The sequence below is a fragment of the Scatophagus argus genome, chromosome 14 (assembly GCF_020382885.2).
Source record: "Scatophagus argus isolate fScaArg1 chromosome 14, fScaArg1.pri, whole genome shotgun sequence".
Taxonomy (NCBI): domain Eukaryota; kingdom Metazoa; phylum Chordata; class Actinopteri; family Scatophagidae; genus Scatophagus; species Scatophagus argus.
The window spans coordinates 5980319-5996936 of NC_058506.1; the positions used below are offsets into that span (position 1 = coordinate 5980319).

Sequence of the window (16618 nt, forward strand, 5' to 3'; positions counted from 1 at the left end):
AAAAAATGACATTAAAATTGCTGTACAAAAGGTCTGTAAAGGTCTGTGAAGTCTAATCCGATTTGTTTGCATCCTCTGTGGACCATGGCAGGACTCTGCAAATATGACCTCTCTATATTCCTCTGCAGAGATATGATTCTCAGGAGCCAGAACTCTGTCCCACTTACTTTACAGCGGCCTAGTTAGGAACCCAAATGTATTTGAGAGACAGACAGTGGGTTATATTTTAAACTTGAACCAGCAAAGAGTTTAGAGACAGTGTGAGAGTTTGGTATCTCCACGTAAAAGCAACGACAGATTTACTATCTTATTACACTACAGCTTGCACGGTCTGACAAAACAAAAATGCAGGATGACGACATTGTGCTTTAAACAAGGCTGGTAAAAAGCTAAACATGGAATTTGCTTTAAAAAATATCCAATTAGAAAGCCAAATATAATTTCTAGTCACCACAGCCATAAGTAATGGGTTCTAATCTGCCTTAATTATATTGCTGGAAGATGAATGTAAAGGCTGAATATGGGACGGGGTGGTGGAGGAGTTTCTCTGGTTATTTCTGACAGTTGCTGCTGGACTAGACTGCTGAAAGCAAACAAGGAGAAAGTACTGGGAGTCAAGACCAACTGTTATCAGATTGGTCCTGGATGAAACACTCTCTCACACACGGCATCTGATCCAACATAACCCTGAGGGACAAGACAATGTGCTTTCATCGCATAAGGAAAATCAACACTTATACATAGTGTAAATAACAGCAAATCAAATCAAGAAATACGAAAGGTCAACAAATTTGAAATTTCAAATAAGACATGACAACACACAAATTTATTAACTTAAGTGTATATCAATCTACATTAAGAAAATATTACATCAATACTGACTGATACCTATTTGTATAAATATAATTCCAGTATTTTCACAGAAAAGATCTGCATGTATAATCATTTTACAGTGCCCGCTGCAGTAACTGCTACTCAGCAGAACTGGGACAGATGTTCAGACTAAACCAATAATTATTCCTTACAAATTCGCTACTATATGGCTTACAGATGAAATACCATCTTAAGAGTACACATTCATTGCACGAATGCATAACTTGGCCTATTCATCAAGCCACAACCACAAAGCGCCTCACATCACGTAAGAAAATCCTAGCTAACCAGGCCTGACCATTCCCTGACCTTAAATGCAGGTTGCCATGGTTAAGTGCAGGACGGGTTATGCGCACTACACTTCAAATGCTCACTTAATGCATTTGTGTAGAACATCGAGCCGATATGAAAGTAGATACATCATCCCTTTAGAACTCTGTACATCCTGTCACTGCCATTTACGCAGTCCTTCAAAAAAAAAAATCACTGATCAGATGAGGAAACCACACGTCTGCAAAGAACTGGCTGCAAAACCTTCTGCCTTCTTGTGGTTTCACTTAATAAAACAAAGTGCATTCAGGTGTAACTGTGCTGCATTGTTCCAATCAATAATTTCTATTCTGTCTACAAAGAATAACATTAAGATTCAATCACTGCAACACACAGCAAAGCATAACCACAAAAGCTATGTTGAATTAAAGTATTTCTTAGCCATCATGTGGACATTAAAACGCCAGCCACAGATTCATGCTCACCTACACCAGACCACCAAAACCAGTAGAATCAGTGGTTCAACTAATACATATAGATTATGCTTCTGCCTGTGTTTGGGGAAAATAAAAAAGGATATAAGATGCAAGGTTAAAAGTCACAGTGTTTCATCACATCCTCTCATGTGTTCTTTCCTGTCTCGCTCATTGGTTAGCAAATTAACTCTTAAAAAGCTAACATAAACCCAAATATAGCACACTGTAAGTGTAACATAAGCCTAAATACACCTTCCTCTGCTTAACCACTGCTGTAAAACCTTAGGTAAATGCTACTACTACTACTACTACTGCAATGAGGCCACGTATCCCTTTCAGAATTGCACTTTCAGTGCCTGACAGAAATGTGAGAAACCTGGCAGAAATATCAGCAGCAGATGGTCTTAGTCACTTCTGTCCTAACTCATTATATAAAATGACTTCAGTTTTTCCTATTTCAACTTCCTATTCCAATCCAACAGTTGCCAATCACATTTTCAATCCAAAGTAAACTCCATAGTCCTTATAAAGCTGGAAACAATGAAGACAGAACATACTCCAAGATCATCTGAGAGCTCAAGGTAGTGAAAAATGTAAAAATAAGAGCGGTGCAGTTCACTCACGTGTTGTGTACTGGATGCTGTCCTAGAGGCTGCCCTCTGTCTGAGCGCCACTGGACTAAAATATTCGTCCTTTGCAGAGCTCTATAGAAACATTCTGAGGGTGAAAATGAAGAATCAGGAGCAACGGCTGTCTGCCCCCAATACAGCAGTCAGGATGAGGAAGTACTGCAGGCTGCTAACCGCTCTGCTGTTGCCTCTTTCACTCTCTCTCGTACAAAGAGGAAGAGTGACAGAGTCTCAGCCATGGGCATGTTTTTCTCCTCTCATAATTTTTCCAGGCGTTTTTCTTACTTGAGGAGAACAGGCAGCAATAAGGGGAGAAAGGACCATGAGGAGGAGGAACATATCTCCAACATGTGGCAGTGAGACTGCTGGGCCATGCACTGTCTGAATGAGGCTAATGGTTTTCAATATGAGCACACAGTCTAAGCCACTGTTGGTTGAAATGCAGGTGTCTTCACTTTGTTCTCAGGACAGAGGTTTGCACTTTGATTTAACCTGGGCGCGTGTGTGCTTGTGGTTTGTGGGAGAGACACTAATGTCCCATTGTATTCTTAGATTAAAAACCACAGTTACTTCAGTGAAATTTCTGCGCACTACAGTATGTCCACTCATCTCTGGCCCATTGAAGTAGACTTGGAAAAATAAGGATTGATTTATGACATTGTTATGAATTCTTTATTTCCAAAGTGATCTGTGGGCTGTCTGGGCACAAACAGTGACTACCAACACCGACAAAGCCAGTCTTTGTGTCAGAAACACTTCTTAATGTGAGGGTGGATCATTTGTGGAGGGGGTCTCCATTTTATGCTCTACCACACTGGTCTAATTTGGATCCCACAACGTACGGCATGCCAAGGCTGTGGAGCATGTGGGCAGAGAGCGTAATGCACTCTGGTCCGGGATGAAACAAGCTTCAGTTTGTGGCAAGTGGTAAACTGAGGAACTTGGTATGACCACACCCCTACACCACCACAACTGCTTTTTAATAGAAAGCTGTAAAGGCCTGAGAAACAGTTGAGAATGCTTTTTGAAGCACTGCATGCTGTTTCACGACCTCCTGCAGATACAGATTTTGAGTGTGATCTAACATTTGTTGCAACCCTTTGACTACACTGACTCTGTAATGTTGTGACTGGCTGACGCTACCTCGTTGACTACAGTCTTGCTAAATGCCGTCAAAACATTGTACCTTTCCTGCGATTGTTCAGTGCCAGTGGCAATGTGCGTGGCAACTGTGGATTACACCATAACCACAGAAAACACACTAACGGTCAAAGGTGTCACACTTTCAATATAGTTCTAGTAAACAGCCTAATTACTGTTTTATTGTATATTTTCCAAGCATGCCAAGGAAAAATCATTTGTATGTGACTTACATCTATTATACTTTTTGTAATCTATCTTTTATGGATTTCTGCAGTGCTGAACAATCATGTCTGATAGGAGCAATATATTGAAAATATTGACCCATGACTCGATTTGTCTTTGTATCAAATCACACAAGAAGTGCAATACTTCATACTATAATACATCCCTAAAGGGCAGGAGTGCCCAAATTTCAGCAAGCCATGCTGAAGATGTTGGGACATTTCACTAAAAACCAGTTTTCCACTACCATGCGGTTGGCTCATTAGAATAACTAGTTAATTAAAAAGTTATTAGGAAGCTATTCTGGAAACCATGGGTGTCCTGTATTGAATGTTGAGATATGTAATTATTGATAAAAGTGGTGGACCAAGACACAGACTGGTCACCATCCACAGAGCCATGAAAAAGGAACTCCCCTTCTAGAAAGTAAAAATATTGTGCTTTTTATCTACCGCTCAGGAGTTTCACGAGGAGGAGAAGGATTCTCCACCAAGTTAACTAAACTATCGAAAGTCACCAGTGCGGCGCAAAGTACTTCACTTCTCTGCTTGTAAGTGTCTCAATACAAAACATGGACTTGAAAGAGAAATCTCCAGTCTCTGAGAAAAAGAACATTTCCAACAGGAATGAGTTTGCATACTGCCAAGATCATCTGTATAAATTAAAACTGAACTCTTACAGTAGGGCGTGAATTACAAACAAGGAAACAACAGAGCCCTGGAGTAGGAAACAGGCCAAAAGTTAATAAATTATGGAACATAAATCAACGTGGCTGCTTGCTGCCAAGGTGAAGTGGCTCTCGGGGGATTCCTGTCATTGTGTGATACAATAAGCTGAGTGGAAGGACCACCACACTTCTCAGACAAAACCATCAGCAGCCACACTGAAGCTCCCAAGCTCTGCCTGCTTCCTATTCTCGTCCTTTTTCCTCCCTCCGTCCACAGGAAAAAGCACTGAGTCAGACTCTCCACACAGACACAACACTGTTGCAGAGGATGTGAAAACAAATGTAAAATGTGCACGGATGGTGATTCAACTCAGTGCGAGGCTTAAAATAATGCTTGTCCCATGATCACTGAAAGTAGAGCAAAGTCTCATTCAAAACAAAACTATACACAACACTTGTAAAAATAGATTAAGATTACAAATTCAAATTCAAGCAGCATTTTTGTGCAGAGTGAAATTTAGACAGAGTAATACAGACTGTAGGATATGATTAGCTCCACACATCTGTGGATTCAGCAGCATCTGGACACAACACTGATGATTTGGCTCCAGTCTATATGATTTGCTCCTGATGTGCTCTGTGGCACGGGTTTATGCTATGTGCTTGTCACCCGTAAACATAATCATGAATTAAAAATTTTGATCCTGGCTCATTCACTGTAAAGCCTTCAGGCTGTGAAAGGGTACCCCTTTTTCAAAATGTCAAAGATTTAAGAAATGGTTTTCAGTTTACAGTCACAGTCGTTACATTATTTTTGTGTGAAACTGCACTCACATTTTATAAGGCTGTTTGATCAGCATGTGCTCTGAGCAACACTGCAGTGGGAAGAAGCAGTTGGTTTTGCAACTTTTTTAAAAATATATTTAGGAAGATGAAGATAAGGTGGCCAAGCATGATTTAAAAAACTAAGCCTGCCATTCTATTTTTCCTGATGTTACTGCACGTGAAGGTGAGTGTTTTTTGCCGTCTTGAAGCTCTGAAACAAGAAGATTTAACACTGAATTAATCTGAGAGAACACAACTTAATAAAAATCTTAGAATCATGCATCAAAACACTGAAAATAAAATTATCTTTCATTGCTTCTGTTGGTGCGATATTAATATGTTGCTACTACACTACTGAGAGCACTTTTCCATGCCGGCAGCTGTACATCTGTCAAACATGTGCATTAAAAGCCAGTGAGATCAGAACAGGTTTCTTCTGCGACATAAACATAAGGTATTGTAGAATTACCATCCATTTCACGTTAATATCAGTCTTATTTGAGACAATAAAACTGCAGTGGGAAATCTATGTGCATACATGCTTGCATTAATGTATTAATTGTGCCAGACACGTCGGCAGCTCTGAAGCATGTGCATAGCACCTGGGTCTGGGGAGACAGTGTGTGCAAAGTCATTATCAGAGCTACAGTGAAACAGGAAGAGTGTGGGATTAGTCTGTATCCCATGCTGTGAGACAGTCTCTGCTCTCCCTCTGGGTTTCCCCTTTAGTGCGAAGGGATCTGAAACTAGTACACAACAGGGCGCAAAACCTCCTCCTCAAAAACAGTATGAGGGGAAGCTGCAGCCTAGTTTCACACAAAACAACGCAGCAAATCAGCGACATTTTCTGCAGCCACTAATAATTTGTGAGATATGAATGTGACCAAAGCAAAGATACCAAACACACCACACTGCCTACAGCTGTGCTAATATTAACAGACTTTATATGATTCAAGATGAGGCCATAGTTGGAAAGCATTGGTTCAAAAGTGGTGTGAGCATGTCTGTATATGTCTATATATGTATATGGTTGTTTGTACTGTGTTTTCAGGCTGTTGACTGGTCTTAAAGAAAGCCTTAGGGCATCATACCAACATCATCACATTTAAATAAAATGCATATGGAGCCAGCATCTGCAACACTTTCTGCTACTGACTTTAGTGTCACCTGCTTTTGTGTGGTGACCCTTATTATTGCTAGAAAGAGTAAAACAAGAATCCTATCAAGTATTCCACTATGATACTATAATTTGTCAGCTGAAACACAGAAAAAAAAAACTTCTTCTCAGCATCTGAATATGTAAAAGCTTAAAAGACGAGAGCTGCTGCTTAGATCAGCACTTTTTAGTCCGAGAAGAGATGGGGAAAAAGCAGCTAAAGTGCTGAGATGATGATTTGCTTTGATCTGGACAGAGATCAATAGGTCGTTTGGGCCTACGCTGCAGGGTTCTCAAACTTTCAAAATAATAAGTGCTTACTACGAGATCCTGGCTCGTTAACTGTGACTGTTCATATTCAAGCTGGGAAGTTCAGTTCTCTATTTACAAGTCAGATACAATATTCTCACATTTCATGATGCATAAGTTATGTAATTCTGGTGTACTTGAATTTAAATTTTAAAACTATTCATGTCCAGATTATTAATTACTTTACAAACAAACAACTAAACTCAAAACGTTAATATTTTTCTATTTCATGACACATAACTCATGGGAATAAAAATTATTATCTCCATTAGCTAATGTTTGAAAATAGAAATAAAAAATTCTTTCTGTGTTTGTAACTGTACAATTTCAACAAGGCAGTTATAAGATTATGTTTAAATTAAGTCCTCTATTGCTGCAACTGATTACTTGTATTACCAATCAATGTGCCCATTATATTACTGATTGATTTATAAAAGGCCAGAAAATACTGAAAAATGCCCTTTATAATCTGTAATTTCCAGCAGTGATATTATTATTATGTATGACAAAGATAAGCACAAAATCTTCACACATAAGAGGCCAGAACCATGTTTGTCATTTTGGCTTACAAAAAAAGACTATTACTCAGTTATCAAAATAGTTGCTATGATTATGCTGTGTGGAATTTATTAATTTAGCAAACCAAAAAGTAAAAAAAAAAAACAAACAAAGCAAAAATCAAAACAAAAACAAAAATGGGCGTAAGCATGTGCACTCTAATTTGTTTGGCCCAGGAATCACTAATGTATTGAACTGTGACATCTCGCAGCAGTCAGCCACCCATTACCTCCCAGAAAACTGCTCTGTCCTGGCTTCAGCAAGCATACAGTAGTAGGAGCTGAGACACTTCATGAATATTTCATCTGCTTCATCCTCTTTCTCAGAGCAGGGCTCCCACGAGGACCAAACTTCCTGCTCTGATGGTGTCAAAGTTTAAGTCTAATAAATAGAGCCATGTTGGAGAAACTTCAGCTGTTTTCCTGTCTGCCTGGCTGGCTGCATGTACAGCGTGTGGGTGGATTCCATAGAAACACTTAGCATAGCATCCATGAGAACTGTGAGGGAATAATAATAAAAAAAAAAATAACCACAACACAGAGCTTAGTGATTTTCCACAATGGCACACCATAGTATTTGTTCCACTGAGTAGAATTACCGTCCAATTGGAAAGAAGCGATCCCTGCTCTGTGTCTTTCTAGTCTGCAACAGTACACAGACTTGTGGCATGAGAGCTATTTGATGTGCCCCGTGGGTGTGTTTAGTAACCTGTATGAAGAGACACCAGAAGAGATTTCAATAGATCTGACTTCTTTCAGCTGCAGTGCAAACATTTTTAACGACACTCCCAAACGTCACAACTCGCTTGTCCCGTTTACCTGGCTGGGATAGTATCAGATCAGCCGTCTTACTCGTGACTTGCACATCACACTTCTGCAAGACACCGTCTTTGCTCTCAGGCTAAAGATGGCCTAGATGACCCATTTACAGACATGCTAGCATTCCGCAGGGCGAGTTACACTGCGATGCTTGTCAAGTATGCAGTCTGTTTCCTGGATGGTGCTGAACTTAAAAAAAAAAAGAGCCAGAGGAAAAAGACGCTTGGAGTTACCTTCCTTCTCAGCTATATACAACTCAGAAAACACGACAGTGCCGGTGCAATACATTTTTCTCAACTGGCCATTTGGTAGATGACGCTTTCGAAACTGAGAGGAAGGTAGCCTGGCAATGCTGTGGAGGCTGGTAGCCATCTGTGACTTTGTAATGCAAAAGTAATGAGTTAAAACATTACACAAAATAGCTGCAACCTGCTAACTGCATGCTGAGCAGCCTCACATTCTGTCAGAAATATGGAGACTTTTCTTTATTCAACTGACTGACTAAGTGCCAGGCCAGTACTCATTCCTGCTCATATCAGCTCATCTCCTCTTATCTCCTCAATTAAAGCCTCTTCCACTGCAGTAAAGGACATGCCACTCTGACTGCATGCAGGCCAGACCTCGCCTCTTGAGGACTGATAAGGGCTCTTTCTTCTCAGATCACGCAGAGTGGTTTTCTCTGAATGCATGAGGAACGGAGTGGGAAAGAGGGCTGTCTGAGCACACCAGACAGAGAAATGTGTTTCTGAGAGTATTAATATTTTCCAAAGATCATCACGCTGAAGAGCGTGAGAGCTATTACTGTTACTGAGAAGGTCACAATTTACAGAATTAAAGACTGAGCAGTTACATTCAGACAAACAAAAGTGCTCTGGCAAACTGACCGTACAGTCAAGCTGCTATTCAAGCTAGTGTTTATAGCTGTTGTGAACAGGTCAGTCTGCTACACTGAGTCACACTGGACAATCGTGTTGCTCAAGATTCATGAACTATACCCAGTCAGGCCCTCCCTCTGGCCCAACATCTATTCACCACACATCTGAGGCTTCGTTTAGACTTCATGCACACAAAAAACCCAGTGCAGTCCAGAAGACTACTTGAATCCTATGCAACACATCCGACCGGACAATCAATTCGTAATGGATTTACCTGATAACGTACGCTGGCAAAACTGTGGTCAAGTCGATCCCTTTAAGAACCAGCACACAGTCTCCACACTCGTCCACCTGCACCAGCTTCCAAAACATAACTAGCAGAAAATTCTCTGTATGGTCTCACGTTTGTTAGGAGAAAAATTAAAATTTCCATTACATTTTTGCAAATAAAAACTACTGCCTATCATTACTTTAGATTTAATGTCCTCATAAAATCATCTCAAATGTAAGGTCATTGTCATTGTGGAGAGACCTGCAGAATATTTTGGACATGTGTACAACAGCGATTGTGCCTTTGACAAAACTCAAAACACATAATTGTGACTGCACAGCGACTGAAGAGTCATTGCAGGCTAACACTGCACACCAACTAACACACTTGATGAACTCAGCACCTCTACAGGTTCAGCTGCAGCATCAGAATGGCTGCTGACAGGCTCACACTGGAGCGGCTCGGCCTCCTTTTTGATCCTCCATTTCGAGGTGGTGTCTGTTTGGTAATTATTTTATATAATTACTGTGAAATTACTATTTTTTTTAATATTAAAACCACAAAACATTCCTCCAGCCCCACACTGCATTCTTAAGTTAACTGGCATTGCACAACAAAGTCAAGTTTGCACCTACTTGTACCTCCTCGTTAAAAAGGAACGATTTCGACAAGCCTTGATTTCAGCTGAAATGTTTGATCAGTACTTTTTTTGTCTACATTTGGTCATGCAAATGACTGTATCTCTACACAGCTGTTACACTCGGCAGAACCAAATTTCTTGCTGGTTATATAGAGGTACTAGACCTACTCAAAAGCGTGCATTTGCCGCCATTCATGAGTGTGAGATCCAGATCAATGTCTTAGAGTTATACTAAGCCTACAGGTCATTATTATGGCAGCATATTCTTCCATAGAGAGTAACCATGCAGTGAATTCATCACTGCAGTATTTGCCTTGCACCCTTCTTCCCACAGCTGAACAAGGTCACTCCATGATGATGATGATGATGATGAAAGACTCCAGCACTGCTCATTTTCTACTCACAGTACCTCAACGCATAGTTAACAGAAGTGAATCCAGGACACCAGCACTGGCCGAAGATATTCCTGAATGTGTCAGGCAGCAAAGAGAGGAGACCTTGAATTCCCTTTAGAACGTCACACACATTTAATGCTCACCGTGGAGCAGAGTGGTCAAGGAAATCACCAGGTATCATCTTTCTGTCTAGCAAAAACAAGCCATGCCACCACTGTACAACTGGACCTGGGTGCTCCCACATAACCCCTGGCTATAAATAGCAAGCCAATGACAGGAACTGCCTCGATAATGAGTTGAACAGAGGATGAGAGGAGCTATAGAAAAAACAGGAGAGATTCACTGCTTCAGGCTCTACAAGGACAAGCTAAGAATGAGTCCAGGCAAGAGACACTCCCACCTCCGACAAGGGCAAACACAATTTCATGGAGTCAAGAACAAACTCCGCAAATTTAACACTTCTGTAAGTTGTTGTCCGATGCATTCAAGTTTCCTTTCTGAAAACTTTATGACAACAGACCATGTAGACAGAGAAAAAAAAGTCTCTTCACACATCTATCAGTCAAGCTCAATAGTTAAAAAACTGTATATCTGAATGAGCGCTTTCATTTGACTGCCATCATTATGTTGACACAACCAGCCTTCCTTGGTGTTTTTTTGGTATCCTGCACAGTCGGCCCTGAACGCAGCGCAGAAGTAAAAGACAGATTTCCAACTATTTCCCCTTCTTGGATGGCTAACCATGAGAAAAACAAAGGTTGTAATTACCTACAAACAACATTCACATTGACTGCCTCATAAATGACTGGTGCGCTGCTCACATTTGAAGTCTCATTTCTCCCGGCATAATCAAAAGGAAGAGAAGAAAGTGAAAGCTGTCATTTGTCGCCCATTTGGTTTCTTCTAAATGATCTAGGGCCTTTCCACTGCAAAGCTGGCCTCTTCTATAAACATAAGACTACAACGTAAGCTCTGCAGTTAGGATATTTTACAACCTTACTTTCCCAATTGTCATTATTGAGATGTCCAATTATGCTGCACAGCAAGCCATGAGCAAAATAGCAGCGGTTTATTATTCAAACGTCACTATTTTAGACAGCAATCTGGTGTTTGTGGAACACTCTGGTGATTTACAAGTACATGTTACGTGGCAAGAGAAGAATCACACACACAGGAGCTTAGTCAGGATAGTTTGCTACACTGAAGCATTTCAGGAGCTATTTAAGACAGCAAACACAACAAGCCCTTGTATGACTGCTTCACATGGTAATGATCTAATGAGGAACAAAAGGCTGGCTGATCATGTGAAGAAAAAAAATGCTTGCAGGGCACTGATGTGGTTTAAAAGGCGACTTCCCATTGAGAACAAAATGTGAAATTTACATAACAACATAGGAAAACCTGAGCAGTAGAGCTCATTTGATGAATGGATTTGTAACTTGATCCAGCAGCATATTTGGATGTTTATGTCAGCAAGACAAACATAAAAATCACCTGTGCATTAAAAAAACTTTCATTATGTCAAATCTTTGTTATATCATGATAAAACAAAACACCTGAATTGTTGAGAACTTGAGCTAAAGGCTGTAGCAGGACACTGAATTCATTTCCTCTTTATTTGTGGGAATTAGTGTGTTTCACAACCTGAGGGGGCTTACATTTGACTACGCTATTCTTAGCCAACAAAATCAGAAATAAATAAAGGCCACAGCATTTCTCCTCCTGATTATTATTGTGTGGAGATGGCTTGGAAGATGCATTTAAACATGTTGGAAATTAAGATTTACATTTTTTTTTTTAACAAAAAACTAAGACTTTCATTATGGTTACTGGATAAATATATTGAAGTATCTTCACTGAAACGTCCCTCCACACAGGAAAACATTCATAGTTAGGTAAAACATTAGGCTACGACAATATCACTGCGTTAATGCTTTTACTTATATCCACGGTGGAATAAGATGTAAACCAAGAAAAAGGATGTTTATATAGCAGATGGTGATGGGGTAAGGATCCTGTTGAACTCACGACTCCGCATGGTGCAACGTTAGCAAGTAAACTGTAAAATTAGGAGGGAGTATCTGAAGAAATGCCATGCAAAATGAAAAGATTCACATGGTAACAGGACCCGTGTTATTCGACTTTCTGTCGCTTAACCTTACAGCCATCCCGTGGCACGTTCAAATAGCGTGAAAACAACCCGTCCTTGGGCCAATTTATGTTATCATAAGAGAGACACGTCTGCGACAGAATGACTTAGTCGTTCATTTAAGGAACAGAGACGCCTGCTGGGACTCTGGACGCTGACAATAAGCAAGCTGTCATGAAAGTCTGGTGACCAACTGGTCAAAACAACTGAACCCCGAGCGACCCTCTCTGACAGCTTCGTTCATGTCCACCGTTAATGGCAAACTTTGTGCATTTTAACTCAACCAAGTGGAAGGGAAAGGGTGAAGGAAGCTGTAGACATAAACGACTATTAGCCACTAGCTTGTGCTCACCTGTTCGGTAATGCGGCGGTGCTGCTTCTGCTTGATCAGGATGCTGCTGCTGCCTCACGCACACGAGTCATTTAAGTGTCACCACCGGCCTGTGCTGAGCCGGTAGGTGGAGCGCGCGAAGGCAGTTTGGCGCAGTGCTCGGGGAGATTTCTGGGAAATAGAGTCTTTCTATTGGTTAAGGACGAAAACGACTGTTTCTCAGGTGTCAATTATATGACCAGACCATGCATGGGTGTAAAAAAGATGTTTCTATAGATACGTGAAGAACTGTATGTATGAGGACCACTTACATATCGTTTTCTTCATTATGCCTTCTGAATCTGTTGATGAGAATGAATGCTGGACCTTTAAAGAAAATATGGCGTTGCTTATCTTCTGTCCCAAAAATATTAACAAATGTATTAACAAAACTGTACACAACACCAGCAAAGATGAATACAATGCAATACTTGAAGGATAAAAAACGCTTGCACTATCCGACCTTTGTTAACTTGAGTTTCTGGAATAAGTACTCTTTGATGTTGATCTAGTTTTGTTTGAAAGAGACAGACTCAACACCTCTCTGAAGCACTTTCAAAACAAAAGCTGCACAAATGGAGGATTTACTGCGAGGTGTTAAGTGAGGTAAAACAAATATCTAATGCAATGCAAATTATCAATACACACACTTTCGCCTCTGACCTTAAAATTAAAAAACAAACAAACAAACAAAACTTGCTTCATGTACTGGAAGGCTTAAGCGGATTGATTTTTTTGTGTAGCGAATATGCTGACATGAAACGAAACGAAAATAAACATTAATGAGGGAATCAAAACATTTTAAAATATGTGTAAAATATTAAATATGTTTTCAGCTGCTGCTGTATCATTCCTGTAATTATATAGAGGTAATGTTCCCATTGTTTCCGTTCTCGGGCACAAACGGACATTATAATTGTGACGAATCAGCACACGTTCGTTTTCGACTACATTTACCTAAACCGCTGTCATTGAGAAACATGGCTGCCTCCACGGGTGCTACTAACGCTGCTGCCTCCGACCCACAAGGTCCAGCTTCGGCTGGTCCCAGTATGGACAGCCCAGTGTTTCAGTACAGTATGATTCTGGACCATCTCATCGGAGACAAAAGAGCCGTTAAGGACCTGAATCCTGGCGTTATGGGGGGACTGCCGGTGCCTCCTAAAAGCGACGAGCAGAAAATGATCGAGAGGGGAATGGAGAGCTGCGCCTTCAAGTCGCTTCTGGCCTGTGTTGGAGGTGAGCAATGACACTAGCGTTGCATAGCATCTCTGTGTTTGCATGCCCGTCCAACCTCAGGTGACAGACAGGTGCGAATTTTTTAATATGATATGATATCTGCTGTCGCCTCCAATATGCCATGTGGGTCATGGGGTTCGAAGAGAACATTGGGATTGGGATGTGATATTTCCATAATACGGAGCTGAAATTAGGTTTTCACAGTGGAAGACGGGCCTCCAGCACGTCCAAGTTCCAAGGAAAAAATATTAGGCCATCTCTGTCTGTAAAATCAAATAACGTAATCATGATATCATAAATATTAAATGAGCAAGTGAACTATACTTTCTCCAGTGTTTGTCTAAGAGGCCTACACTACGTGATGGTTACCTTTCAGTTTTTTATTTATTTTTTTTAAACTTGACCACCAGCTAAAGGGCAATAATATTTATCCATTCAGGACAGCAGGCATGGTGTGTGTCTTTATTCATGTTAATAGTGTTGTAATGTATTTTGCAGACACTTGTTAGAGATTTTTCTTCTCCACAGGGTTTGTCCTTGGAGGAGCTTTTGGTGTTTTCACTGCTGGTATCGATACCAATGTTGGCTTCGACCCTAAAGACCCGTTGAGAACTCCTACTGCACGAGAAGTCCTTAAAGACATGGGCCAGAGGGGCATGTCGTACGCCAAGAATTTTGCCATCGTGGGTGCCATGTTTTCCTGTACAGAGTGCATCATAGAATCAGTAGGTGACTTTTCTCTTCAATACTTCGGTCTAGTGGCGGTGAGGTGACACGCTGATGTTAGACAGAACCACACAGATCTGTAAACCACACTGAAAGGAATGACTTTCACTACAAAATGATACACAAACCAGCATCATTGTGTGAACACGTGACAAGACATTGAGAACAACATAGCAGTGAATTTAAGTTGTTCTACAGCCGAACTTAACTTCTGTCAGAGCTCAGCACAAAGGAATAAATGAGTTTCAATGAGGATACTTTGCTTGTTTTCTGGAGAACAATGGGGAACAGACAAAATAATGCAAACACTTAGTGACGTGATTTACAATTACAAACACTGCGACAAGGCCGGGTTATGATTTCGTTAACACGGCACCCAAAAGACTATACATCTCATCTGTGGTGACATTAGAGGGACATCAATTCGAAAAAACACAGCAGAACTATTTAATATGTCAAGGGGAACCATATGGCAAACGATGATGACAAACGCATCAACAGAGAGGATGAGTCATGTCAGGTTGAACTCAGGTTGATCGGTGGACAAACTAGTATGGAAATTGATTTGTTCCACCTTTGCTTCTGTGTTTGTAATAATTAGTCCTTGCTCATCTTTAATAACTTGTTCATATATAATTACTGGGTGTCCATACTGAATTGAGCAGGATCTGAAAATGCACACAGATAATCTAACAAGGTTTCATGTGATTGCTTCATAACCAAAATAAGGGAATAATAATCCCGATACTGTTTCTGTAACACATTTATCATCCCATTATATTTTTTTGAGATTATTTGGAACCTCATGGTAGTTGGTAGTTCTGCTTTCTTAACCTCCTCGAAATGGTCTCATAGCACCCTCTGGTGTCCAAAAGTGCTTAAAGCTGTGTGAATGAAAGAAAACAACTCACTCCTCCATATGAATACAGTTCTGACACAGCAGCATGCTAATTTGTAGGATTAGGATCTCCAACCAGAATGGAGATCCTAATTGTCAAGTGCATAACACTGTACCTGTGTTTGATTTACAGCACAGAGGCAAATCTGACTGGAAGAACGCAGTGTACAGCGGCTGTGTAACTGGAGGAGCCATTGGATTTCGTGGTGTGTAATCTGGTGTATTTAATTTGATTTTTTTTTTTTTTTTTTTTTTTAAACTGAAGTTCATATATTTCTCCTGTCCTCACATTTGTTTGTTTTTGTTTGTTTTGCAGCTGGTCTCAAGGCTGGGGTGCTGGGATGTGGAGGCTTTGCTGCATTCTCAGCTGCCATTGAATATTATTTGCGATGAACCGCTAAACGGTGGCTCTGTGAACAAGAACTTAATTGATGCACATCTGGACCAGAAATCCTTGTGAATATTTACTCTCACATGGAGGACTGCTGTTAAAGAAGAACAGAAGTATATGGTGGAAGTGGCAGATTCCTGTGGGGTTAAGTGATGGCGCAGTGGGCTGAAAAGGACCTTTATGTATTTCCCAGTGTCTCGTTATTTTTTTTAGCAGTTTGAGCAAAGCAAAGCAACATGATGTGGAGAATCTTGAGAAAGTGGGTCTGCTCCTGTGCTGAAGGTATCGTGTTGAACACAAGCTGCCTTCAGGCTGAGTCGAGACCACCTCAGATCAGACTCAGATACATGCTGTTCAAGTTGCATCACATTGGCGTGATGCGTCAGTAACTAATCCGCATCAGGATTATTTAAATTAAACATGCTTGTTTTTTTGTTAACTTGCGCATTCAGGATGTTTTTTCTTGATGAAGTTTACACATGTCCATGACCACAACACTGTAAAGTGATTTTTAAGAGCAACTTTAACTCAAGTTTAAATTTCTGTGATCTATATAAATATGTGTGTGGTCACAATTATTTCTATTGTGAGAGGAAACTTTATTTGAGGTTTCCACCATTAGACTGCTGGCCGAGGCAGCAGCTCTTGTTTGTAGAGTTTTTGAGGCCTGAAGTTGAGGGAGCTGACTTCATGTGGCTCTCTTTCCTGCTCCTCTCTG

The 16618-nt window shown here is 40.6% G+C and overlaps 2 protein-coding genes across 4 annotated transcripts in view; one reads left to right on the top strand and one right to left on the bottom strand.

The window, feature by feature from the left end:
- The window catches only part of specc1 (sperm antigen with calponin homology and coiled-coil domains 1), a 65832-nt gene extending 53056 nt beyond the window's left edge, over positions 1-12776 (bottom strand). For 2 of the 3 annotated variants that reach the window (XM_046411058.1, XM_046411061.1), the window contains exon 1: positions 12629-12776. The gene's annotated coding sequence lies outside the window, so the exon portion shown is untranslated. Of the gene's footprint in view, positions 1-2242; positions 2534-12628 lie in introns of those variants that run through there. The other variant, XM_046411059.1, reaches the window with a different exon arrangement.
- Positions 12777-13585: 809 nt separating this feature from the next.
- Positions 13586-16459, top strand: timm22 (translocase of inner mitochondrial membrane 22 homolog (yeast)). Its single transcript, XM_046410989.1, has 4 exons — positions 13586-13885; positions 14414-14610; positions 15643-15715; positions 15826-16459. The coding sequence occupies exons 1-4, from the start codon at positions 13627-13629 to the stop codon at positions 15900-15902; spliced, it is 606 nt and encodes a 201-aa protein (XP_046266945.1). The 5' UTR covers positions 13586-13626; the 3' UTR covers positions 15903-16459.
- Positions 16460-16618: the final 159 nt, after the last annotated feature.

Excerpts from the sequence above, each read along its gene's own strand:
- timm22 (XM_046410989.1), top strand. The coding sequence starts at position 13,627 with ATGGCTGCCTCCACGGGTGCTACTAACGCTGCTGCCTCCGACCCACAA. Across the intron at positions 13,886-14,413 it reads GCTTCTGGCCTGTGTTGGAG|GGTTTGTCCTTGGAGGAGCT; the intron begins GTGAGCAATGAC and ends TCTTCTCCACAG. Across the intron at positions 15,716-15,825 it reads AGGAGCCATTGGATTTCGTG|CTGGTCTCAAGGCTGGGGTG; the intron begins GTGTGTAATCTG and ends TTTGTTTTGCAG.